General features: G+C 45.4%; 1 protein-coding gene across 1 annotated transcript; it reads left to right on the forward strand.

The window, feature by feature from the left end:
- Nucleotides 1-578: 578 nt before the first annotated feature.
- Nucleotides 579-27,397, forward strand: LOC118309795 (zinc finger E-box-binding homeobox 2-like). Its single transcript, XM_035632297.2, has 8 exons — nucleotides 579-961; nucleotides 19,998-20,285; nucleotides 21,483-21,692; nucleotides 22,079-22,272; nucleotides 22,476-22,587; nucleotides 22,700-24,231; nucleotides 24,356-24,539; nucleotides 24,989-27,397. Exons 1-8 carry the CDS (start codon nucleotides 904-906, stop codon nucleotides 25,615-25,617), a joined length of 3,207 nt encoding a protein of 1,068 aa, XP_035488190.2. The 5' UTR covers nucleotides 579-903; the 3' UTR covers nucleotides 25,618-27,397.
- The last annotated feature ends 142 nt before the right edge of the window (nucleotides 27,398-27,539 follow it).

Genomic DNA, 27,539 nt, shown 5'->3' on the forward strand with positions numbered 1-27,539 from the left:
CACCACTTCCTACAGCCATCCCGCGGTGAATGGCGCGCAGGACGGGGTCCACCGCGGGGTCCTCGAGCGCAGGTGCGACTCGCACAACAGTCGGGCCATAAAACGCGGAGGGGGCGGGGGGCGCGCATACCTGTCGCCCATTAACCTGCAGTTGGTTCAATAATCAATTCAGTAATTCACAAAGTGTTGACCTCCCGAGGCTCAGTCACATGTGGGGAGTCGCTGCTGCGCGCCAAGGGACGAGGCGCACGACGAGTTGGACACGAGATAGGCACCGACACAGCACACGGGCTGGAGGAGAGGACAGGACTCCAAGAGGGAAATGTGTCACCACTCATCGAAAAACCACCCGACCCTTCTCACTGTTCCTTATGCATATAGGTTAAGATTCATCTCACACAATAAAGAAGGCCGTGTCATGAACCTGCAGTGTGTGTGGGGGGGGGGGAGTTACAGTAGAAACAGTAACAAAGTAAACGGGGGAGAACATGCGGAGACACCGGGGCTCTCTGGGATTCCTCGGTGTGGCGGTGAAACCGTCTGGGACAGTAAGATGTTGTCAAAAAGTGTCGAAACGTGTGTGCCGGCGTGGTGCGCGCAGGCCCCTCAGCCATCGACCATCCGCTTTTTTTTTCTCTTCTTCTTCTTTTCTTCTCAGCGCCAAATGAGGAAGGTGTCGGTTTGCGATGCCAGGGGCTGACCTCAGGGGCCAACCTCCGCTGCTGACGTCGCTCCTCCTCGCGGCTCGTCGTCGCCGCGCAGCCCCGGAGTCCCGTGGCGCTGCGAGTCTCCCGCCGCGCTCGGAGGAGGCGATGCCTCCGCACCATTCATTCTCAGGCAGGCGCGCAGGACGAGCGCACGGACCGAGCCCGACTCCCTGAGACCAGGCGACGCGCAGGCGACATGGCGGAGGAGAGCCGGGGCAAACGACGGAAACAAGCCAACCCCCGGAGGAACCGAGGTAAGGCGAACCCTCGCGGCGCTGGGGAAGTTGGAACAAGTCGGCGACCGACCGGTTGCAGGGGCAGACGTCGCCTCGAGCGCACCGCCGTGTCCACTTCCTCCGGAGTCTGTTGAAACAACTTGGGCAATTTATCATCACCATGCAACTTTGACTATGCGTTCATAGTTCACACACACACACACACACACACACACACAGGTTTGTTTTTTTTGGTTTTTTTTGCATCCATGGCTCGTGTTGGCCTCTGCAGTATTAACTGTTGGGATGCGTCAAGGTGTCGTCAGGATTATTCCTCTCTGGGCGAAGCCGTGCGTAAAAAGGTGCGAGGAAATAAACCCACAGCATCCTCCACGTGTTGTTTTTTTTGCGAGATCTCGCGGCCCCTTGTTTATTCCTACAAGCTGCACCTGAACATGCGTTTTTTTTTTTCCACCCGAAAATGAAATGCAAATCATGAAATCATCAGCAAAGTTCATGGGATCCACACTTTCTTAAAACCCCCCAACACAGTGGCCGAGGCGCTTTTTATTTTGTTACTTCGACCGAGGGATGTTTCTTCTTTCTCCCTCGTGTTTGCGTTAGTTCTGATGCTGTTCACGCCAAAAACACGTAACTCTGCTCTGAGAATTTCACGTCCCACGATCCTGTGTGTTTTTATGTTCCAGGCCCTGCGACGCAACTTTATTTGGTTCATCACGTCATGTTTTGTGAGTTTGATAAAGTTTTTTCGTTCAAGTCAACCTTTTCCTTTTAATGGAAAGTGGACTTTACCAGAAACATTAAGGAGAAAAAAAAGGGTAGTTGGGGTTTTTATATTGATCTTCGAAAGACAAAGTTTCTTCAAATCTCTACTTTAACTACTTTTCTACTACAATTGAAATTAAAGTGAAAATTCTTGCTGGTAAATTAATTTGTCTCTGCGAGAAAAAACACTAATTTTGGTTATCTATTTATTTTCCTGTCAAATGCAAAGACTTTAGAACATAATGAAACAAATTAAAAGTCACCTACCACCTTTAATCCTGCGGCACCGAGTAGTTTTGATCTCTGTGTAGTTCTTAGAAGACTGTCGATCACCTTATTGGGACTTTGTGGAAAGCCTCAGTTGACCTTTTGAGGCTTTTGATGATGTCAGTTATCCGTTTTTGTCAATGCTCTTCCTACACCAGTGCTGAGAGGAACTTGTTGACAGTGTGCTTAATTTAGGGACTTTGTTGAGACTCGGGTTCTACATGCATCACACACACACACACACACACACACACACACACACACACACACACAACGTGCCCTGCTTTCAAGTGTGTGGCTCTGAACTCACAGACTGGAGTAAGGATAAACACACTCGCACATGGATACACACATAAACATTCGGTCGCCTATTCTTCTGATGACGACCGAAAAATTTATGTTAGAGCCAAATCCTGCCTCACAAACCCAAACCCGCAAAACTCTAAAATTATCCACCACATTGAGCGTTTCTCTAACCCTGAATCTAACTGGCCCCCCCTTGTCTAATGAACTCATACGTAAACTGAACTTTAGAAACCTTATATTTTTACTCTGAAGCGCTCTAATGCTAACGAAGTGGTGTGTGTGTGTGTGTGTGTGTGTGTGTGTGTGTGTGTGTGATGCCAGCCAGTGTCTTGCTGCTGGCTCCGTTTTTAATGCGGAGTCGCTGGGTAAAGCAGGGAAAGCTCTTAAGACACGTAACCATTAGTCCAAGTGCAAGTCATCTTTTATCACTCAGAGAGCATTTTCGGCCATTGCTGGTTTTAATTCTTAAATCTCTTGAGGGCCACAGATCCCATTGCAAAAATCAGGCAGTGTGCTCGTTTGTCTCTCAACTGACACGCAACCGCCACGAATGTGTTTGCCGTCAGGGCCCATCAGTTTGCTGTGAGTGTTTCCTCATTTTATTCAGAGAGGTGCGACGCTCGGCGAGAGTGTCACCAGGGTGAGATGCTCTCCGGCTGCTCGGCGTTAACGGGCGCCCGTGTGTGTGCGTGCGGTACACACACACGCACACTCTCACCTTTGACTTGTCACATAGCAGTTGGTCGACCGGCTGCACTCTATTTCACAAATCAACAGCATCACAGTGCTGTGCAAGCAAAAAAAAAAAAGAGAAAGAAGAGAAAACACACTTACTTACTGACAAGGACCTGTCGCGTATCAGCAAAAAAACCCCGCCCAGTTCCTTTAGCTCCCGCTGTGACCTCAGTGCTCGGCTAAAGCGTCACTTGTAACCAAATGGCGGGGCCTCAAGAACTGAGGACACCGACGACACTGATTACAATTTGATATTCGGCCGAGAATCTGAAAAACTGTCTAAAATGTCATGTCGAAGACTGTTATCTGTTATATAATATACACTGTCATCTTTTACGAGTTAGTTCAGGCTCCTTTCTCTCCTTTGTATCTATTGAGCATCGTTTCATGACTTGTTGTGAGTCTGCGCGCATGCATGCCTGTGGAGACGGCGCGCTCATTCATAGGATGTGTCAGACGTGCATCGGTGCATGGGGAAAACATTTGCTGCACGTACATCCACGTGCCGGTGTACACGTGTGTGTGTGTGTGTGCGTGTGTGTGTGTGCGTGTGTGTGTGTGTGTGTGTATTAAAGCCGTGTTTAGGATTCGGAATGCGAGTGGGGAGTTAAAGGTCCTTGATAAAACCAAATGAATCTGGCAGGCCTGACTCATGAGACAGCGATTCGAGGATCTTGTCCAAACCAGAAGAAAGAGGGAAAAGAGCATAAGCGGCCTTTTCTTCTCTCCCCAAGGCGCCTATTGATTATGTCTCTGTCTCCCCCAATAAAACTGTCAATGTCCACCAATATCAAGCAACGTGAGGAAATTACTACTCTTCGTTCCTGGCAGATTGGAAACAGCCCCGTGACTTGAGGAAGGAAACGTATCCATTTGAAACGATGACCTTTGTACCGGCTGCGAGTGAGAGATGTTGGTTTCAAAGAGTGTGAATTAATTAGCGGAGCAGCGCGTCCCCATGTCAGGACCCTTATACGCAGTCATTCTTGACGCCGGGCACTTAATTGATGGTTTAATGCCTTTTCCCCTACTGATAGAGACGGTGGTTAACGTTTTTTTTAATTGCACAACTTCAGAGGTAAACGTGCACTTTTTTTTTTATACATGAGCCCAAAATATAGTTTATGTGTATTTTTAGAAAAATAGAGGAGACGATATCTATTTCCTCTCAAGAACAAAGTTTTGCCATGAGTTTTTTTGCTATCCTTTACATTAAAACATCACAGATAATTAATTTCGCTTTCAAGAAAACTTTAATGAGGCTTAGTCTCCGTCTTAATGGATTTGTCAGAAGCCACCTTATTGGTGCAGTAACTGTCCTCCGCCCTCATATACAGGCTGCGCTGTTCAGACTCCAGTGTTGTCACGTATTTAAAGCCTGCTGACAGGGTTATGCGTGGGCTTTCCCCTGCTCGCAAACTTATAGTGGGCATCTTCGCCAGAATGACAGCCACACAACTGATCGGACCCGTGCAGCCCCGGGCCTCGAATCAGATGGAGGATTGCGTTTCACGAGCGCCCACACAAACATATTTAGTCCTGTTGCCTTGTGCTTTAGGTTTCCGTAGTCCATGAAAAAAAAACCCCAAAAAAACTCACTCTGTTGTTGAGTTGATGTGCCTATTTGAGAGAGAGAGCTTTCTCTCCCCGTTTCCCTCACTCCCTCTTTCTCCTTTTTCTTCTTTTTTCAAGTGCCAATTTATTTAAACTCCTTTCCCCTTTTCTTCTTTCTCCTTCATTGATTTCCAAACCCCAGTCTTTGTATGCAGCTGGGGCCCAGCTGTGTGCCGGTGACTGTGTATGTGTGTGCATACATGTACGTGTGGGTGTGTGTGTGTGTGTGTGCGTGCGTGCATACATGTGTGTTTGTGTGGGTTTTTCTGGCACAGTGCTGCCACAGTGAGCATAGCGCACTGTACACAAAGGACTCTCGCAGCAGAAAAAGAGAGGGAAAAGAGAGAAAAGAGAGAGAATAGGGGGGAAAACATTGGAATGAAAGGCTGTCGCGCTTGTACTGTACAATGTGCAGGGGCCGGGCCCTTTGGACCAGGCCTACTCTGAGATGTATCGGCGCTTTGGGGATGAGGGGTGGGGAGAGCGAGACAGCAATGAAGAGCTCCGGCACCACAGTTTATTACCCGGGCTCTTCAAGGGGCTCAGCTCAGGCGTCAGAACCGGCGGGTGGGCGGGACAGAGGAGGAAGAAAGAAGGGGAGGATGACAGAGGTGGGGGAACTGATGTGGCTGACGGGGCCCAGGACAGCGTAAACGGTTCCCTGGCGTGAGGCGACACGAGGTGGTGGGGTTTTCGGGGGGCAAGAGGGGCAGATAGTGAGAGATGGGACGGGCGACAGAATGTGGGGTAATCTTTAAGTGTTTCCTTATTTGTTCCCCGACGTTCCCATAGCTCCCCATGTCACAGACTTTTCCCATCCCAGCTCTTGTGTGTTTGATGCTAGATCAACATTGCAGTAATGGGGAATCCCTTGATTGAGTCCCTCTGGTATTTTTCACATGTTTATTCAATTATTGCTCAGATGTAGCCAAAAACAGTCCCATGCCGTACTGTACATTCCTGCTGTGTGGCTGCCACACTGACGATCCACCCCGGGAGGAATCGCTATTTGGAAAGTTTTGCGGTGCCATTGCAGGATTAATACTACGCAGAGGGGTTTTCCGCCATATTAGCTCCTGCACATGGTCGTTTGGAGTTGTGAGGATCTCTTTTGTTGCGACGTTAGAGCCGGAAAAAGTATTTTTCTGCATTGTGCAACAAAATGTCTCCTAAATCCAGCAGGTCTGCTCCGAGAAATGAAACCTTTCGTTGAAACGATCACAGTCGGATCCCTGACGGATGAAAGCCAAATCCAGTGTAGTGATCAGGAACGGTTGAATTGTGTCAGTAGATAAGACTCCATCAGAAACGCTACAGTTGAGTGTGTGTCTGAGGATCACACTCTGTAAACTGTAAGATAACACGTAATAACCGCAGAGCCCGTGAGGTGTGTGTGTGTGTGTGTGTGTGTGTGTATCTAGGTGCCTCAGTGTGCACTTCTCACACGTTTATCACAGACAATAATTCTTGTGGCTTCTCACTCAAACCTTTCACATCGAGACAGAAAGGGGTTTACATTCTGTACAGTATGATGTTGCAAACTGATCTCTTTCCATTCTTGACATTTCCAGTTTTATTATTACAGCCTTTGTCATTGCTTTGGCAAGGCTCCTCACCTTTAAGTCCATTTGTGGGTCTTTCTTTTGTGCACGCTGGCCGCGTATTGTGTGTGTGTGTGTGTGTGTGTGTGTGTGTGTGTGTGTGTGTGTGATATGCTTCACATGTTGTACAGAAGAGAGCGGTTAAAACTACCCAGATAGGCCGGCTCTCTGCACACAATTTATAGATATGTGCTGTTTTATCGCACCTCAAATTAAATTTGGAGCCCCGCTTCAGCTGTCATGTATTACAAGGCCCAGATGGGTGGCAGAGAGACAGAGAGCGAGAGATTGAGGAGGAAAAGAAAAGAGACAGGGGGAGAGCAGCATGGCAGGCAGACGCACTCCGCTGGCCGGGGGTGCGCCAGTGTCCTGGAACTAGATATAACGGGGCAGCATGTTGAAAGAGGAGCAGTGTGAGACAGAATGCGGTGTGTGTCAGCAACGGGCAGGAGTGGGGCGGCATTTGTTTTAGGATCTGCTCGGATCACCTCGGAGGCCAGAAAAAACCTCACTGATTCGAGGAAAGGAGTAGTGTTTGTGGTTTCAGTTTGACACCCTCTGGTTGTTGTTTAATCGCTTCTCATTTCTTTTTCTGCCTTCCTTTTATTCTTTGTGTCTCTCCCTGAGACCAGCACATCACTTCCTCATTTTGTTACTTTTAAAATAAAACATTTCTCTCCTTTTTTTCTGTCCTTCCACTCTCCATTAGCACCACATATATAGGCAACCACACCAGCTCATTAACAGGAATATGCACAACAAAAAACAAAACAAAACTATGATTTGACTCTATGGTTATACAAAACTGAAGATCCGACTGTTAGTTCCTTTTTTTCATGAAGTTGCTGTCTCGGTCATTGCTCAGTGATGAAATCCTGGAGTATCTCCCCTGCAGGGCCGCTGACAGCCTTGTCAGCCCAGTGTTAAATCAGCATATCACCAGTAGTTTCCACTTTAGCTGCACGATCCCGTGATGGACATGCAGGACTGGTAGCAGAACTTGGCAAACACCTGACACCGGAGCCAAGACTATCGGAGTGGCCAGCAGAAACGAGTTGAACTCAACGACTGAATGAAAAGATGGACGGTGCATCTCCCCTTTCTCCCACTGTACCAGAATGAAGGCAAAAATATTTCACAGGACACGGGGGGCTGCCATCTTGCACGGTTGATGTTTGGAGCCAGAGTCTGCGCAGTGGCGTGTCAACATGAGCTGTCGGTCAAGACATCTCAGCTCATTTTCATAGCATCAAATTATTTAAAAACCCAACTCATCAGGGGGAAAAAAAAGATACGCCAGTGTGATGAGAACAGCCTAAAATGACTGTTAACATCTGTTAACATGGAGGAGGCGGGGTTTATGACCTATACTGCAATCAGCCACCAGGGGGTGATCAAGAGGATTTGGCTTCACTTGAGTGGAGCTGTCGCGTCGTCCATCTTTATGTACAAGCCTTGGTCGCGCTCCCTGATGACGTAATGGTCACTGTTGGCAATCTCATCAATTACCAAAATGCACTGATGGAATATATTTTGTCATCCAGCTAGATATATAATGAACGAATAATTTCAGTTTTAGAGCAGACGGCAGCAGTTTTATAAAAATCTTTTGGCTCATCCGGCAAATGAAACACCAGACAAATCTACAGTGTGACTCTACATATCCTCATATCACTAAACCGTGTTCTACTGTAAATCTGTGTGAGTTCTCCTCGAAGGCAGACTTTCCTGACCAGCCCAGTCCACCAATATAAGTTCTATCTGCAAACGAGAGCTGGTACTTCCGCTGTCCTGGGCGTGGAGAAAAAAAGTGAACTTGGACCAGCAACAAGAAAAGGCATAGGAGAGGTCGGACAGCCAACTCCTCCTCTCTCCCTCTGTCTCCCTGTACCTGTGATCACCTGGTACCACCTTCATCTGACCTGCACATCCCACTCTCCACTACGAACACACACACACACGCACGCACGCACGCACACGCACACACACACACACACACACAGACACACACAGATAGTGTGCGTACTCGTAGTTACCTGGTAGGGAGTAAACACATTCCACTGTGAATAGAACATGCTTCACTGATTTTTAGGCCTACCAGCGAATGCACCATCCCTGCAGATGATGTAAGAAAATTAAATTCGCAATGATTTACCACAACATTAAAAAAAAAAAAGTCCATTCAAGCGTGACGTGTAATGTATTACAAAAAAAAACTTCCTCTGAATAACTAGTCTGCAACATCACAAACTAACAAGGTCACAATGAACGTGCCTGCTGCCTTCTTCAGGTCTGATCAATAAAAAACACACTGTTCAGACTGTTTCTCAATGTCGGACAGGGTGTGTGATATTCGATCATGCGAATGAATCTTTAGCTCAGGTGAGGATAAATTACAGGATCCATACACCGGAAGAACTTTGCGTCAGAAAGGAAGCAACAGAAATAATCAGTTTGCACCGGTCCACTCATTTATCACCATTTATCATCGTGAAACAATCTAGCAGATATTCTTATCTCTAGATGCGTGACAGGTTATCATGTTTGTGTTGGCATTGCAAAATTACAAACTGGGGAAGGTTAAACGAAAAGAAAATGAGTAGGCACAGAGTAAAGAAAAAAGTAAAGAAATTCTGAAGTTGTACAGAATCATTTCTTTTTCCCTCTTCTGCTGTGCGGTCAACTGTGGTACCTCGGGGAAGCAGTGTAGTTATGATTATATGGTGCATGTGTCCAGCGTTGCAGGAGAGATGGAAGGGGAAGTAAGTTATAAGTCAGCCTGGCAGCATATCACAGGGAGGTAACGTCATCTAAATGATACAAGTAATATGTAGGTGTGAATGTGTCCAGGCCTCACGTTGGGACGGGCCTCTGGATGTCAGACACGGATCGGATTATTCTATTTTTTTTTTGCTCTCGTACTTCGACATTTTTTTGGCAATCATCTGCTGCTTTTCTTTCTTCTCTCACTCTCATTTATCTGCCTTTTATTTCTCTTTCTGTTTCCCTGCCTCGTCACAGTTTCTGTCTTCTGTCTCTGTGTCTTCTGTCCCTGTCGTCCCTTTGATTCCTCTCTATCTGTGTCTGCACTCCCCCACCTCCTATCCCTTTCGCTCGTTTCCAATTTTATCCACTCCTTCTTGTGCTTTCTTCCCCTCTTCTTTCCATCTATCCATCCGCTGCTCCCCCCCCCCCCCCCCCCCCCCCCCCCCCCCCCCCCAGCCTGGGCCTGAATGGTTGCCATCGTGCCCCCCCCCCCCCCCAGTGCCTCCCCTGTCCCACTGACACCACACGCTGCTCCCATCCCCCGAAAAACCACTTCAAACAGCCAGCGCCATCAAAGCCCACAGCCAGTCAGCCAGGCAGTCAGCCAGCCAGCCAGCAAGGCAGCCAGTCAGCCAGCCAGCCTTCTGCTTCGACTTAAAATTACTGTCGTCCCAGTCGCAAGGCTGCTTTCCTCTTCTGATACACATCAAAGATCCTCTTAAACTCCCCAAGTTTGCTTTTTAAACCTTTCTTCTTGTCGAATCCTTTTTTTATATACATTATTTCGCTGGTTGAGGTTTTACTCTCTCTCTCTCTCCCTCTCTCCCTTCTTGCCGTCACTTTTTTCTTTTTCTCCAACATGGGCCAGGTCAGTAATGACATGCACACACTCTCTTTTGCAAGTTCTGCTGGCTTTGCATTTTTCTCTATGACTTTAATTAGTTTCTTTTTCAAAGCGTGGGCTCTGGCTTCACATGCGCAGCACACACACACACACACACACACACAAGTTCAACATCAAGCTGAAACAAAAGAAAGTAGGGAAGTGTGTATATTAATATGCAATATGACTCATACCGTCTTCCTAATCAAAACTTTGTAACCACAAAAAGACCAGTTTAACAGTATGCGTGTTCCCTTATTTTCTGTCTGTGTTTCTTTATGTGTCTTTGTGCTCAAAGGGGCAGAACAAGTGTTGAAAGAGAAGAGAGTCACCGAGAGGCCCGGGCGGAGACAGAGGGAGTAGATGGTGTGTGCAGGCGCGTTGGGAACGACTGAAAGAGAGACAAAGAAAAATACGAGCCGAGCGCCACATTAGAGCGGCGTCTTTCTATGTTTCAAAGTCTCCGAGGTCACTCGTGGTCACGTGAAGTGTTTCAGTGTGTTATCATCTCATTTGACGGATGTAATGTCGGCATGCGCCAGAGGATGGCGCCCCGTCTGTACGTTCACCAAGCAGGATCTGACTGACCCGATCTCATCTGCAGACTGTTTCTGTAACGGCAACATATATCCTTGTGAGGAAAATCATTTTTATCATACTGATACAGTCGCATCTTTCTAATTATCACCGATTCTGAATTCTGAAGGAAGCGGCAGTGGATAAGTGTCTCCGGTCGCTTGCGCTTTGCTGATTTTCTAGGACTTGTTGGTCTTTATTTTTAACTTTTAATTGCTGAAAGTGCAGTGAAATAACAAGGCAATTTTATTTATCTCAGATGGTAGCAGCAATGACAGCTGTAAGGAGTTGAATGGGTGTTTTTTAACTACGTGTGTCGTGAATACCTTCACATATGTGCTCTGATCTTTTATATCTCATTGTGGGTTCCTCTGAGTTCTTGTATCGTGTGTTTTAAATCACTTTCCGTGGGGCTTTAATGCACAAAACACCTCTAAGAGATCGTATATAAAGAGGTTTAAAGTGGACAAAGTCAGCGGGATACCAGGCATAGTTGTCTCACCCTCAAAACAAATGTCCTGTAGCGAGTAACTGAAAAAGTTGCAGTTGCGACTTGAACTAACCAAATCCCACATTGTATAGCTGTTAAACTCAAAGAGGGTTTTATTTTAGCATGCACCCCTATTAAAAAACTTCAGAACCTTTGTGCTCCGTCAGAGAATGTTTTAATATTCAAAAGGAGCCACTATTGTGTGGTTTCTTGCGCCAACGTACAAAATAAAGAGCCACATCAGAAGGCTGGAACGGTCCCTGAGCATTTTCATGTGCAAAGAAAAAAGAGGGAAAACAAATTTGGAGGGGGGAGACAGGGGTATTTATAGAGTGGTGTGAGAGTCTCTGCAATGACAGGAGTCTAATGAAGTGGAGTTTTGGTTTTGATTCACAGTGTGGTGAATGCGTGGGTCCCTCAGTGACCGATACTGCATTCCAGCGCCGATTCCTCCGCTACACGGAAACCAGCGCGGGCCACAGGAGGAAGCAGAGGGCCAACTCCAAAATAACGTGCTCCTCTTAAAACCGAGCTAACCTTTTTTCTCAGCAACGCCAGGCCTCCGCTCCCAGTGCCGCAGATGCACGCGGGGCACGGTGGCAGGGGCGCTGAGCTCAAGCCTGTCGGGGAAGGGGCGCCGCTCACGCGTACACACGCGCGCGCTCCCAATGCTGAGTGTTTTACTGCAGATACATGCGTTTTGTCACTGCTGGTGAGTCATCGAGGCGGAGAATTGCAACATGTACACGTTTCGGCACCGTGACGTTGGCGGCGCTTCCTGTTTTACCTTTCGTCTGTTAGGTCAGCGGAAATTGTTTTTCTGCTTGGGAATTTATCACAGATGCGTAATCGTCATTGTTTAAGTCATCGTGACTGTCGTACACCACGTGTTTGCACTGGATGTGAGGTTCCTGAGAGAGCAACTCTGTAAGAGTCATAAAGAAGAGATTTCATAGTAAATATTAGATGCTACATGTCAATGCAATCTCTGATAGCAGAACATTTTTTTGTTACAATCATAATTTTTTAAAAAACAAAACAACAACTACTCTTCTTTCTGACTGTTGCGAGGCCGCCCACAGAGTTCAAATGCAGAGGCCACACTTTTTCCCGCTTTGAAGGTAAAGGCCGGTACAAAACGAGGTAACCCTTTTTGACAAATGTCACTGTGGTGGTCTGAAGGACAGGTAAACACGGTGGCAAACATGTAGGCAACAGCGCACAGGAAACCTCCAGAGGAAGAACAGGCGACCACAAAGGCTCGCTGCGCACCTCTTCACTCATACCTTGCCTCATTTCTGCAAAGAGAAAAACTGATTGCTGCATTCGCATTTTTTTTTGATGATTCTCACTGTCGCAGGTGTTAGTAGTTCTATCACAGACAAGACATATAGACCTTCTTATATATTAACTGAGATCTCAATTCTTTTTTTCATCCCCCCCCCTGTTGTTTGCTGTTACTCATCATGGGGAGAGAAATTCATAGAAAAGGAGACTGATCTGCTTTGACCCTGGTTGGTTTGCTTTGGGTGATCTGTTCACCTCCTATACTGTAGCTGAGGCGCTGAATACAACGTTCCCTAAAAAGGCGGTTGCTATGATGTTACACTGAATGAAAAGCAAAATTTCAAACAGCGGTATTATTGTCTGTTTAAGCTCTACATGTTGAAAATGCAAACGGTCTTAAAGTTCCTGCGGAGGCCGCTGTGCAAGTTACCGTCATTGTAGGCTACAAGAATAGATCATGGATTTCTATAGATGACTCACCACACTCTAAGAATATACACCGCTGGGATGGGAATGTACAAGACTGGTGAGTTCCTTCCTCGCACCACCTCTCGTGTTTGATCTCCCGAGTCTGGCCAGGCTCTGTCCTTGTGGCGTGATCGCTGGTTTTAGGCCAGAAGCTATTTGGGATCCTTTTCCAGTCCAGTTGTCCATGTTCTCTCTCTCACTTCTCCTGTTCCCATTGTTCTGTCTCTCAACAGATGTGGTAGCACATCTTTAAGACTTTTGCCATGATGGCATCGCCGTGTTGCTGCACAAAAATGCACACATCAAAAACATTGTGTGTGTGTGTGTGTGTGTGTGTGTGTGTGTGTATATAAGTAAACTGGGTTTTCAAATGTCACAAATTTAAAAAAAGATTCTGTAATCTTCATTAATCAAGCTCGCCCATGTTGTACAGTATTTTCAGAACAACTAAGCTGGGCATGGGTAAAGTTCAGATGAGTAGATTAGATCTATCAGATATTTTTTTTAAAAAGAAGAAGAAGATCGGATTGAATGTCAAAGATGAAGAGAAAAACAGACAAGTCGTAATCCTCTTAGTTTCATCACGGTGCACATTTATCTCTCGCTGCAGCACAGTGGCACAGTTACAGTCATCGATAACCCTTATTTATTTCACTTGTTTTGCTGTCGGTATAACGTGTCGGTCGTTTTGAACACGAGAACAGGCTTCCGCTCATAGACGTGGCTCACTGTTTGGTGCAGCGATGGGACGCGTAGATAGAGAATAACAGATCAGTAATACTGAAATCAATTGGATCTTCAGATGCCGGGGCCCTCTCACAGCGGCCGCGGCAGCCGCACACAACAGCACAGAATGTTGCTGTCGGCGTCTTGGGGCTGTGCTTTGATTCGCCCGGGCTCCTCTGAAATCGCACCGAGCGCGCTCATATGTGAATAATGAAACCAACACCAGGACAGGGGCACGCTAAGAGCGCAACTTGTTGACAAATCAACTTTGTGTGTGGTATCAGTTGGATGGCTCAGTGGCTTTGAAGCTAATAAAAATGCCAAAGGGGATCCTGCTTTTGTGTCACAAGGGCCCTAATTGAAGAGAATCATTAAAAGCCACACTGAACAAAGGCGAAACAGCTTCAGTGCGGTGTTTGTTGTCAGTTTTAAGTGCGCCGAATTGCGCCGCTGTTGTGCGCACTTCTGGTTTTTTTTTTTTTGCAGAGCCTTAATCAATATGAGGAGATTAGCGGGGTGTTTATTTCTTGGGCCGATTGTTCTTTGTGCCCCTGCGTCTGTCAGAGTGCAGATGTTGCCCCTCGGCTGCGGCGCTGGTGGTGTAAGTACCCTGACGGGGTGGCGTCTCCTAATGAGCGGGACATCTGAGGGCACAGAGCTGTGACTCTGCTGCTGTGGCTTTGTTGGCATGGGCTTCAATCTTTCTATCTCTCGCTGAAGTTCAGATATTGTTGGAGCGTGCACACAACACACACACACACACACACACACACACACACACACAATGTATTTCTTTGAGCTCTCCATTCTTTTCACCGCAATACAAGTTTTATTTGTTTGTTTTTCTGTATTTCTCTGTGCGTGTCTCTCTCTCTCTCTATCTCTGTATGTGTGTGTGTGTGTGTGTGTGTGTGTGTGTGTGTGTTAAGGGAATTTCCCTCTGCTGTGTGCTTTTCACAGCTCAACATCAGTTGGAGGATTTGTGCCAGGGACAGTTTGACACTCTTGCTGCTTGTCTCTTTCTGTCCTTTTCTTCTCTAATCCTCTTCACTCCTTTGCCTCTCTCTGATCTCACTCTGTCACTTTCTCCAGCACTTTTTCTTTGTCTTCTTTCTTTCTTGCTCTCAGTGCATCTTATTCTCTCTGTGCAGCAATGCACTGGTGTCTCTGCCTCTCTGTTACACACACACACACACACACACACACACCGCAGCGCTGTACGTCAAATGCGCTGCAGGAATTCAAAATCACATACTGCACCACACGGCACATTTCAGCATCTCTTCCTCCGCACTAATACGACCTTTACAATCTCCATCACAGTGTCAGCTGCCATTTGCAGACTCTTTTTCTTCTTCTTTCTTTGCACTCGCTGCCAACCTGCTAAGAAGCGACTTTAATCAATCAAACTAAAATTGACTTTCGTATCGTATATGTTTGTGGTTATTGTCTCCATCATTAGCCAAGAATGTTTGCACTTCCTCTTCTCTGGCCACAAAAATGCGATAAAAGTGCAGCAAAACATCACATTACCACCATTCCTATTGGTTAACGTGTAATTTGGAGCGTTTAATCCTCAATTTGCCGTCAGCATATAATCTGTGACACATTCGGATGAATTGAAATTAAAAAGTTGCATTCTGGAGGGAGGCAACAACTAAGAGGAAATATCCGCACGTGGTTTTCTGTTTATTAAACTCCCTCACTTCTGGAATATTATTGGTTTAAGTCTTTCTCCTGTGATCTCACAAATTGGCATCACTTTAAAAATCGTATCTTTAGTTTTTCTCCTTTTTTTCCCCCCAAGTGAATGACAGTGTGTTCTTTATGTATTCGGTAAATATTTAGTAGCACAGGTGGATAAAACACGTCTGGCCTGTGGTCATCGGTGCCCTTTTCCCCTCTCAGTGCTGTAAGAATGGGTTTTAACCAAACCAAACCAGAGCAGGTCAAGGAGCCTTCACACTGAGAGAGAGAGAGAGAGAGAGATGTTGCTAAAATGAAGAGAATCAGGTTGGAGGTGTCAGCTCTTGGTTGTGGTCCTCCGCTGACTCATTGTATGAATGTCAGGCAGCAGGTATGAATAGGAGAGCTGCCGCACTGAGAATGCCATGTTTGATTTTTGCGATATAAGAAACAGAGCGACCCCACCGTGGTCGGCATTCATCTGCAGATGAATATGGATCTACCGTGTCTGTGAACCTCTCTCATAGGTACAGTAAAATGACAGTGTTCACACACATCTTGCCGTGCTTGTTTTTTGTTTAGCATGTGGGCGTCCATGAGGTAATTTATTCAGTTCATAGCAGCAAGTACTTTGGTTTCTTGTGTCAGATTTAACAGCGTGGAAGAAGCACTATTCATTCCTTAACTAAACCTGATAACCATATGATATAAAAAAATAGAATTAAAATTGTATTTAAATGATATAAACAGGAGCTTGATAACATAACCTGAGGAATAAAGGAATTTATTAATCATGCCTCGGTGTGTTCAGTTGGCTGGATTGACAGTTTTACCATCTACACTTTGTACTTCATGAAGTGGACCAGATGTTACAGTAAAGTGACCATGTGCAGCACATGCTTATGTCATGTTACACTTATGCATTATGTCATATGATGAGCAACATGGATCTTTTTGTCATCCAGGTAGCTAAATAATTTGGAATAATGATAATAGTTATGTAATAATAATAGTTTGAATGCTATGAAAAGTTACAAATGTGAACTGATATCAAACTTTTTTTTTAAAGCGGCCACGTAAACAAACACATTAAATTCAGATGTTGAAAATATGCATTTGGTTTTATTTCCTATCTATATTTCAATATTTGATTTTAATAAAGTATGTATATGATGTGTGTATAATATAGCAAAAATACAACCTTATTACAGACGTAATATATTTTTAGAACATGTTCAGAACATTTATCTGACAGCTGCTAAATTGTCTCAAACTGATACGAGCAGTAAAAGTTATTCAGTTATTGTTAAACCATGTGAGAAATGAAAATCTGTTAAATAGCATTGATTAAATTTTATTTTACCGTCATTCTGGCTTTTATTTAATGATCCCGAGAGTTGACGTGTGTAAAAAATCAACAGAGTGGTAATAAATTCATTGTGTGGTAAATTGGGCCTGGCCTTGTTTGTTGCCATTTAAAACCAGAAGAAACAAACAAGGTCATTTCTAGGTAATTACTGCGTGTTTAACATTTAGCCACATAATTACAAAGTCAATATACCAGATCGCATTTGTGAATTGTAAAATAAACTGCAGCTTAGTGTCTTACCGTACAGTAGATAGCCCCGGGGATACAAACAGTGCAGGATTAGACTGGACGGGACTGAAACTATCTCTGTGCTGTTGGGAGCCAGTTATTCCTTTTCTTTATCTTGAGCGCGTTGAAATTCTATATCAGTAACACATGTGCTCATGAATTTACTCAGGCATAATCTGTCTCCGTGTAACCCGACGATGTAAATAATAGAATCAATACTGTAGATGGTTTCTTTTTTGGCATCAGATCAGATTCAAGATGAATCACAAACACCCAGAACAGAACGGCAACGTATATTTCTCAAAGTGAACCAAACTGTGTGTCCAAGCTGGAAATTGGCACCACCGTCAATCTGTCAGTTCAGCCACTGTCAGCGCGGGGGAAGGGGCTGACAAGATAAAAATAGTGTGCGATCTGAACACAGCGTTGTCGGCAAACCATCAGAAACAGTCCCCAGAAGACCGAGTGATCAATGTTGTCAAGCATGATGCAGCACAGTTCAGTTTGTGCTCTCTGGATATGAGTCACATTCTTCCCGTGCACACTACAGTGCATGCACAATAGCAGTTTACTGTTTTCTACTGTGCCGTTGTCTGTTGCTTTGTGTTCAGCGTATCACAACAAATCCTACATGCATCCCTCTGAAACTCATTTGTACCTCGACACACAATCTCCACGTGGAGGCGATCCCAAAACCTCCTGCATTGTTCAAAGATGTAGTTACTCCAATAAAAAGAAACCGTGAAGGATGCAGTCGCAATCCAAACAAATATATCAGCGGGACCCTGTAATGAAAGCCATCCCTGTGTGGTGCCGCTCTAATGACAGGACGTATAGACTCGGTGTCACTCACTGTCATACCAGAGAAAATTAGAGCCAATTTGATGCTAATCTGGACCAGATTTTTTTTCCCTTTGGGGCCCGGCGGTATGTCCCAACATCCCAGGAAACTCCTGTAGGGCCGTCGACGTCACTTCATCATAATTGCCCGCTGTAGTGGAGCCTGTTTGATGACCAATTCCACCCCCAGTAAGAGCAAGTCATCCCTCCCCGCGTTAGTAAGGCAGCACTGCATGGAGCACGCACAAGGTGACGGGCCTCGGGTGGATCTGAGTTTGTCTTTTGCATAAGCACATTTCTCTTACAGGGGTGCAGTGAAGCTGGGGCAGGACGTGCAACTTGCTGATACAAACAGATACACGTGTAGGTGTTGCATCTATTGATAAGATAATATGTTATTTTCAGAGGAATAATTGCACACGCTGACTCACAGGCGGCCTATGTGTTTGTGTTTGCGGGCCGTCCCCCCTCTGCATCACCGGGCCCCTTCTGCTCTTTCAGTAGCAGAGTGACTGTGCATGTGTTATCTCTGTGTGCGTGAGTCTTCGAGATGTAAAAGTGGCATGGTTAACGGGCTTTAACGTCACTTCAGTGTACAGTCGCCGGCTCCGTGACTGTGAGCCGCGGGCCGTATCTGAGGGGGAGTGCAGGGGAGCTGAGAGCAAACTCCTCAATTATTGTGTCCACCGGCCAGTCAGGGTGTTGCCGGAGCCGCTCGGACAGAAATGAAAGTCTCTCAGAGTGACTGAGTGTGTTATGACAGTGTAATGAATAAAGCTTGTTTGTGTTTTGCGAAATTTAATGAGCTGTGAAACGTTATTTTCTCTCTGATCTCTCGCAAAGCCAACGAGGAAAATTCATTTAAACCCTAATGGGAAGCATGACAACGTTGCAATTGCGACCTTCATCAAAACACTGATCACGGAGCGTATTTTCACAACAAAGGGGGAAGAAGTGGCCCTCTGTCCGCGCTCTCCCCTCGACAATGGTTTGGCTTTTCCCCGATGGTATATTTCAAACGCACTGGCAAGGAGTCCATTTGTGCTCTTAAATGGTCATTACTTGGTCGTGATTAGATATTGCCAATCAGCGAGGGGAAAACAGAGAGTCCTCAAAGAAAGCCTTGGAAATAAGAGCCTACAGCTGAAATCCCAGGCATGTGTTTGTAATTGTCATTTATTGTCTTCGCCATGGGAAAGAGTAAGGCGCACTTCCAGTTCTGCTGCAGCCTGGGCACCGAGGGTACACTTTTGAATTACAATATGGTATTTATCTTTTCTTCTTACTGCTTGGCTACTCCGCCGTCACAATGTCATGAGTTGTACATGTGCTAAAAATATGAGGTTAGACATAAAAATATATATATATATATATATATATATATATATATATATATATATATATATATATATATATATATATATATATATATATATATATATATATTGTACTACAGTCACACAAATTGTGTTTCTTTAAGAGCAGGCACACATAAAAAAGTAAATGTTGTAAAATTACAATGATTTATACTGACATTAAAACAAGCTTTGTTTTATTGGATTGACGTTTGATCATCACAATGACACATATACACACTGGAGTACTTTTTTTCCTTAATGAAATACATGTTGTCGTTCTTATTAAATGTATATTATCATTATATAATATGTTTTTGAAAACGAAGGCCTCGCTTCACCCTCAGTACCGTCAGTGTAAAACCTCCCGTTTAAAATCCACTGGAATTTTCAATTAATACTTTATTATTCTGTCTGAAGTGTTATATTTTTGAGACAGCTTGGTAAGATGATTTATGAAATTTTTGTTTCCAGTTGGGACCTTCCTTTTAGACTTCTAGATCTTCTTTGCACATTGTATGTGTGCTGCATGCTGCGCATGTCTGTTTGCATTGATCATTATCCACACAAAGCCTTACGAGTTATCTCATGATCAGAAACACATTGTACAATTTCACATTAAGACAATTTCATCCTCGTACTTACTGAGGAATTCTGAAATGACAACAACAACTACAAAAAAGCTCTGAATTTACAAAACATTTTTGAATTTCTGGTTGTGTGTTTCCCCCGTTTGGTTTCAGTTCCTTACATAATTTTTTTAACTCGTGTATTATTGTCTCTGGTTTCCAGTGGTCATAATCTACTGCTCAAATAACTAAATACCATCTGAAGTAATAAAGACCAGGTCTATTTCACCGTGAATCATGTTTCTAAAAAGTAATTATATATTTGGACACCACAACAAAATAGTTAAGATTAAAAACACGTGTTCATGATATTTCGTTTTTTTTTTTTTTTTGCAAAGTCAAGCATCCCTAATGAGAACACTGAAAATTTAATTTTGGGATTTAAACATTACTTCAGTCAGCTTGAGCCAATGTCTCTGGTCCCCCTCTGAAAAACGTTCCGTTTTCACTCTCCGTCTGACAGTGGACGCTGAACAAGTGACTTCCCTGGGATCGGAGGGGGAGGATGAGGTGGGCCTGTGGAGCCTGGAGCCCCAGGACTGCCAGGAGAGCCTGGACAAGACGAGCCTGACGCCCAGCGAGGGGACGGAGGAGCCCGGCAGTCCCGCTCGCTCCGCGCGGCCACACAGCCTCAGCCCCGGCAGCAGGAACTACTGGTTGCAGGTGGAGCCGGAGGCCGAAGGCGCCGAGGACGCCATCCCCGCATCCGCCACCGACCGGGAAGGAGACCATGACACATTGAGGATGTACTGTGAGTTAGAAACTAAAGTGTTTTGTTCGGAAAAAAAACTGTGTGCATTTGTTTCTGAAGAATTTCGGACCCGGCCAAGAAAAGTATGCGTGTAAAGTGTAATGTATACTGTATGACACTACAGTAAGTGTAAACAAGTTTGCAGTATTTTTCTGATGCAAGACGGCGGCAGTCTCGTGACGCTTTTCTCAAAGTCCTCCAGATACACCTTCGTATCAGCTCCTTGCGAAACCATGCCTTCCCTGAAAGCTGTTTCTTCTCTACTGTGTTTCTTCTTTCTTTTTTTTTTCACTCTTCTCTTTGAAAAGGCAGCCTTCTGAAAGCATGACAAAAGAACTCATCCCACACAATGTCACAATATTTCCATGCATCAAAGAGGTGACGTTACGGTACTGAAATCAGCAATGTGCGACGTGAGGCTTTCCCTTTTATTTAGGGGAGATCAAAGGCTCGCGCGGCTTGCCTACTAACAATCACTTAGCTCCCTCGCCTCGTGTGATTTGGCCTCGCCTGATGAAGGCAAAGCTGAGTTTTTACAACGCGCAACCGCACAGGCTCTTCCCTGCGCCACATAAAAAAACAGCTCAAAATATGCCAACATCTGCAAACATTTGAAAAATCTTCCTCAAAGTCACTGTAAGCAAAGTTGACTGGCTTGAGATAGGAGACACCCTCTCGACTTCACATTGCCTACATCTGTGGCTTTCTCTCTCTCTCTCTATCTCTCTCTCTCTCTCTGTGCCTGTCACTGCACTCAAAAGGCACAAACGAGATAGAATTCTTCAAATCGGCCAACTGGATTTATTGTTTTAAGTAAACAATTTAGTTCCATTAGATTCAGTTGCACGTCGTCACTTTACAGTTTAGTTCCACTCTCACGACCATTTCGACACGCACACACGAAGGCCGAGAGCAAACCCTTTCTCAAGAGTTTCTTCTGTCGATGAAAACTGAGTGGCAGCGGTGGCTCGACGACACTGATGCACCCACAGACGTGAACACCGATCATCTTGTGAGAGGTTTAGCAGCTCAGGCTTTTCAATAACCCAAATATAGCAAAAGTCTCAAATCAATACAAGAATATAAACCCCATTTAACATATGAGAAAATAATCTAAAAGTTTTCCTAATATTTCTCTGTAAATATCTGTTTTTGCAAGTGAAAACCGCGACATATTTCAATTTTTCCGCTCCCCAGGTAAGAGCTCAGACTCCCAGAATGCCTTGGAGGACCTGGCTCACTATGAATTTCTGGCCCAGCTGAAGAAGGCCTCCACCTCCGCCAGTCTCTTGGACCGCCTGAGCCACAATGGCGCGGCAGCGGCATACCACCAGGGCAGCAGGCACGACGACCTGCCGCCTGCTATCTGGTCACCAGGAGCTCAGCACTGCTCACCTGAGGGAGCAGGTATGTTCATGAGGGAGCAGCTGAAATGATATTAAACAGAAAATTAACAAATCTGAAATTGGGCATTGTGTTGTTACGTCTAATAGACCATTCTGCTGTAGGAAATGGCAAATGGTGGAAAGCTTGTATAAAGATGTACACGCTACAAGATTGTACAAGATGTTTTTAATAAATGGAAATAGTTTACTGCTACTATATTTAAGGTAAATGTGAGTAAGAAAGGTTGGCGACCGGTCCAGGGGTTTTGCTCTACATCACATTCCATGCAAACTGGGATGGGCTCCAGCGCCCCTGCGGTTTAGAAAATGGATGGACGCAGTGTACGTAATGAATGCATGCAAATTTCCTCGGTGAATTCTAAATGGTCGCCTCTCTCTGGACTTCAGATGCGGAGAGGAACCAGCAAGTTTGTCCGTTCTGCCACAGGATGTATCAGCGAGGAGCCACTTTGAGGGAACACATCAAGTACTGTCAGGAGAGGGAGGGGGGCCACATGGTCTGTCCACTCTGTGGATACACTGCCCCCCATAGGGCGCAGATGGAGCAGCACCTGGCACTTCACAATCAGATGCAAGACAAGGTGAGATGAAGTGGCACAAACTTTCACATCTGCAATCATGGCAAAAAATTCACAGCGTAGTTGTATATTGTTTTATGTATTATATTAAGTAGTTATGACTCTAGACCCATTAACCATAGAAGAGACATTTGTACATTCCCCCATGTAATTCCCACCTAAATGTGTTCAAGTGAAAAACTGAAAATGACGCCCTGTCTTCCTAGAGTCCCATCACGCTGGATCAAGGCGTGGAGACCAGGAAGTTCAAATGTATGCAGTGTGGGAAAGCATTCAAGTACAAACATCACCTCAAAGAACATCTCCGCATCCACAGTGGTGAGACAAGAGAATCATGACAATTGCGGAATGATCACACCCTGGTAGAAATCACTTTCAGCTCTCGCTGCGTCCTTTGACCACCCATTTCTGTTTGTCTTTTATTCTTTAGGTGAGAAACCCTACGAGTGCTCCAACTGCAAAAAGCGTTTCTCTCACTCTGGCTCCTACAGCTCCCACTTGAGCAGCAAAAAGTGCCATAGTGGTGGAGGAAATGGAGGGGGAAATACAGGAGGAGCCAGCGGGGCATTTATTGGACATAGCCAAAGCCCCTACCACCCCTCATTTCTCCCATCTCCCTCTGCAGGCAGGGGGAGAAACAGTAATGACAAGGGTTCTCCTTTGTCTTCGCAGAACCAAGATAACTCCAGGTCTCTGGGCCGAGTACCAGAGGATCCTCATCAGCTTTTGCTGCACGACCCCAACCAAAACCCTGCAGCCTTCGCCAAAGCTTTGGATCTGGCTCGGCTGTGGGACCCCTCAGCAGAGCTGTCTCTGAGGGCCAGTCTCCTCAAGGGGACCACCATGCTGCCTTACCACTACTCTGGGTCCAAGTTTGAGCAGATGCTGCAGGAGATGCTTCACAGGGAGGTGAAGAAAGATGAGGAGATGGACAGAGGAGGTGACGCTGCAGCAGAGGAAGGGCGGGTGGCTCACAATGGTGGAGGGCCCGAGAGGAAAATGTCTCCTGAGAGAAGGAGAGAGTCAGGTGAAGGGGAGAGAGGTGTGCTTGGGGTGACGTGTCGCTGGTGCTCCCAGCTTTTCCCCAACGTGGCAGTGCTCCTGCAGCACGAGCGCTACCTCTGCAAGATGAACCGCGAGGCAGTGGAGGTGCTCGAGGGTCTTCGCAGCAAAGACCACTCCTCACCACCTCTGTTCTTCCCCAGATCATCGCTCCAACCAGAGAACAGCAAACCATGTGAACTCACCAATGGCCTCTCTGGAAACAACTCCCCATTGCACAAGCCCGGCTGGCACGCTGTGCCGCAGCAGCTTCTGATCGCGATGCACTCTCCCCCACAGCACCGCCATGACGCCCTGTCCTCACGTGCATATTGGTCCAGCCAGGAAAAGGGGAGCCCGAGCCAACCAATCAACAGTTCCCCAAATCTGTCATCCCCCAGAGCCCGGAGAAGAGTTCCTTCCTCAGGATTCAGCTCTCCCGTGTGCCTCGACCCCACCAACTGCCTTCCTGAGATCTCCTCGCCTCAGAACCGGACTGGCAGCCCCTGGTCGTCGCAGAACGAACCTCTGGACCTCTCCCTGCCCAAGCAGCTCTCCGACCAAGAAGGGAGGAACAAGGCTGTCAACGGCAGCTCAGCCAGAGGTGAGAAGAGAGAGCTTGGGACCCAGCAGCAGCTGAAGAGACTCATGTCCAACTTAAGTCCAACTTCACACCTACCCTTTCACCACCACCCGGTCTACAGCGGGGCCCGAGCTCCTTTGTTTCCAGGGTCCTTGTACAATGGCTTTTCAATCATCAACCAGTCCGGTTTGGGGTACTCAGGACATGATGCCATCACACCGATTCCATTCAGCCAGCCAGCTAATAGCGCTGGGTTTCTCTCTCCTATGGCTTACATGATGGAGGCAGATGCAGAGGCCACGCTGAAAAAGATCCACCAGGAGAGACAAGCTATCATGGTGAGTAAGGGCTTCTCATTAGGCTTTAAACTAAGTGTGTTGTAAATACTGGAGCCTCAAGATTAGGCGCATACACCAAGTACATACACAATTTGCAGTCATGAATTTCACGTGTTCTTTACAGGGTGAGGTGTTAAGCCGCGGAGCTCTGGACTACCTCTCTCTAATGGATGAGAGCCTGGAGGGAGAGGGCGGGCCCGGGAGGAAGAGGCTGAAGAAGACGGACGAGGGGATGTACGCCTGTGACATTTGCGAAAAAACCTTCCAGAAGAGCAGCTCTCTGCTACGACACAAATATGAGCACACAGGTCTGAAAAAAAGCACCTGAATCATCTACTTTATTGACTACCATCATATTCGTTAGAAACGCTCAAAGGGAAAAGTTTGACATTTTGGGTTATACGCTTGATTAGTTGCTGGTAGTTAGACGACAAGATCAGTACAAATCGTAGATGTAAGTTGTCCATTATTTGCAAAGTGGCTGTTGGCCTGGGACCAACAATTTGTATGAGGTTCCTGGTGACAACAACTGCCTGTGTCCCTGCTCGGCAGGGTTTGGGACCAGGCTGACTGTTTCCCCTTGTTTCCTTTCTTTAAGCTAAGCCATCCATCTGCTTGGTGTTACCATATAGAAAATATTTCCCAAAGCAAAAATAAAATAATGAATAAATATAAACACATGCCTTTCAAGAGAATTGAGTTCAATTAAAGTTTTGATCATAGGATCCTAGAAGTAACTTCTCCGTCTTCATTACAGGCAAACGTCCTCATGAGTGCAAGATCTGCAACAAGGCCTTCAAGCACAAGCACCACCTGATCGAGCACAGCCGGCTGCACTCCGGAGAGAAACCCTACCAATGTGACAAATGCGGCAAGCGGTTCTCTCACTCCGGCTCGTACTCCCAGCACATGAACCACCGCTACGCTTACTGCAGCAAGGACCAGGATCCAGACCAAGACCACGAGGAGATGCCTTTCACCCCGGGGGCGGGCAACATCGTTCTCTCGGGTCGGCTGGCGGACGAGACCCCGCTGTCTGCGGAGGACACTCAAACCCCACACTCTTTCCTCAGCGATTCCAGTCTGGACGGAGCCCCAGAGGGACTCAAAGGGGAAGAGGAAGATAAAGAGGCAGGAGTTAGTGACGGCCATTTGGAAGAGGCACATGGGAGTCTGTCAGGGGAGCAGTTGGAAGGTCACCCGGTCCAAGATTCACCTCCGAGGGAGCATGGAGATCAAAAAGAGAGAAACAACTGCGACGTTGGAAACCATACTGACAGTGCAGACAGCCACATGTGGGACCGCGGCTCCGAGGACCAGAGTGGAGACTTGGACAAATATGAACTAAGCCTGGATATAACAGATTTACCCAGAATAAAAACTTAGGGTGACTTTAACAAGCCAATACAATGCATATACTGTACAGTATATATAAAAGACTTGATAATTCTTTTTTTTATCTATCATATATATATAATAGCTCCACCGATTTTCTTTTTAATTGTATAACATGAAAATGCACAAAAACTGCCAAAGCATAAAATGCCTTAAAGTGGATCAAGCCATACAACCAAAATATATGTGACAATACAAATTATAGTATTTTATCATGCAAAATAGATTTGATGTACCTGCAGTGTTCTTATTTTGTTTGTTTGTTTTAAATACATTTTGGTTTTTTTATACTTAAATCTTTATAATAAAAAAAAATTCCATAATGTTTTTGCCAGGACAGCTACAATGTTTGGGTTGATTTTCTGAGGTCATGCCACATTTTTATACGCTTGCTGCTGCTGACTGCTTTGGTATTTTTTTTTTTTTTTTTTTTTTCATTGTTTAAAAATTTCGCCTGTTCACATGTAGATACACACCAGTGATCGGGGTCCTGTGTGATTGACTGCCGGACAGAGGGACATCTATTACTAAGGTTACGGCCTCAAGATTAAGCACGTACATTAGGTACATAAGAAACTCATAGATTATCCCAAATCACATAGTAAAGAATTACTGCTAAAAAAGGAGAAGATAGATTTAAAATGACAACCCATGCAATTTCACAAACCATATTGGTCATTACTGTCATGTTTTCTTTCCAGGATGTGGTGTTAAGCCGCAGAGCTCTACAGACCCATCAACAGAATCACCTGTGGCCTTGTTAGAATGTTTACTCCTCGTAATAAGCCAAAGGAATTTTTTTGGGGGGGGGAATATCCTGTGGTATATTTTGCCACACGTCTTTACCTCTATTTTAAGAATTAGCAATAACCGTTTTCGACTAAAACGCCCGTGCAGCTTTTGCTTTGTCCCAAAACCAGCGAGTGCGTGAGTAAACAGTATACAGTAGAAAGTGATCGTAGCCAGGACTTTTGCCATTAATGCTGTGAAATCACAAGGTACAACCAACTCATCTCTTCAGGGTAACTCTGCTGCTCAGTGGCTTTAATTAATCAGCAATTTACTTAGTATTTAGAGCGAGCGGTAAGAACAGGAAGAAACTGGGGGGCATGTTGATTATTTATTTTTTAAACAAGCAAAAAAAAAAGGTGGACTGCACCATATTTAATTGTGTGGAACAGTCATCTCGCACTGTCTCACCGTTTGTCCAATAATCACTCGGCGCTGCTTTTTTTCATTTGATGCCAAAAGGTCTCGTCATGTGCTACAGCCTTTTTTCACACTTGTGGAACAATGAGGTGTCACACTGTTCAGGCAGTCTGTTGAGATGTGGCGAGAGGGTCAAGACTCAGGACACGTACATCTTCTTTTTCTTCTTTTTGTACTTCCTCCTTCTGACTGCAGTGTAGTCAACGTGCCTCAGATGTGCTCAGTCCGACAAAGCCTTGGTACGACAAGATAAGATGGTGGTGCATGAGGTGTGACTAAGTGTGTGTGTTCGTGGGAGTGTGTGTGTGTGTGTGTGTGTGTGTTTATCACCAAAGATATGCATATGTGACACGCCAACTGCCATCCTACTCTTGCGTAGTTCCTCACCTGTTATTTCTGTGTCCCAGAAAAAAACAAACATTTACTTTCACTGCACACATTTTAATGTAAAGCAGTAGTTTTCTTTTTTTCTACCGCCACAAATGCAACTTTTGTATTAACGTTTTATATATATATTTTTTGCATGTTTGTGGATGTTTGTAATAAAATTGTACATATTTTACACCGTGTATCATGTTATTGATGTTAAGAGTTTGTTAGAACGGACATAAAGGTCTCGCGAATTATACAACATGCTGGATAAAGATTTGATTATAAATATTTAAAGCTCAATTTCTTTATATGGCAATAAATCAATACATTTG

Source organism: Scophthalmus maximus, chromosome 6 (genome assembly GCF_022379125.1).
Source record: "Scophthalmus maximus strain ysfricsl-2021 chromosome 6, ASM2237912v1, whole genome shotgun sequence".
In the NCBI taxonomy this organism is placed as follows: Eukaryota; Metazoa; Chordata; class Actinopteri; order Pleuronectiformes; family Scophthalmidae; genus Scophthalmus; species Scophthalmus maximus.

Excerpts from the sequence above, each read along its gene's own strand:
- LOC118309795 (XM_035632297.2), top strand. The coding sequence starts at position 904 with ATGGCGGAGGAGAGCCGGGGCAAACGACGGAAACAAGCCAACCCCCGG. Across the intron at positions 20,286-21,482 it reads TGACACATTGAGGATGTACT|GTAAGAGCTCAGACTCCCAG; the intron begins GTGAGTTAGAAA and ends TCCGCTCCCCAG. Across the intron at positions 24,232-24,355 it reads AGGAGAGACAAGCTATCATG|GGTGAGGTGTTAAGCCGCGG; the intron begins GTGAGTAAGGGC and ends TGTTCTTTACAG.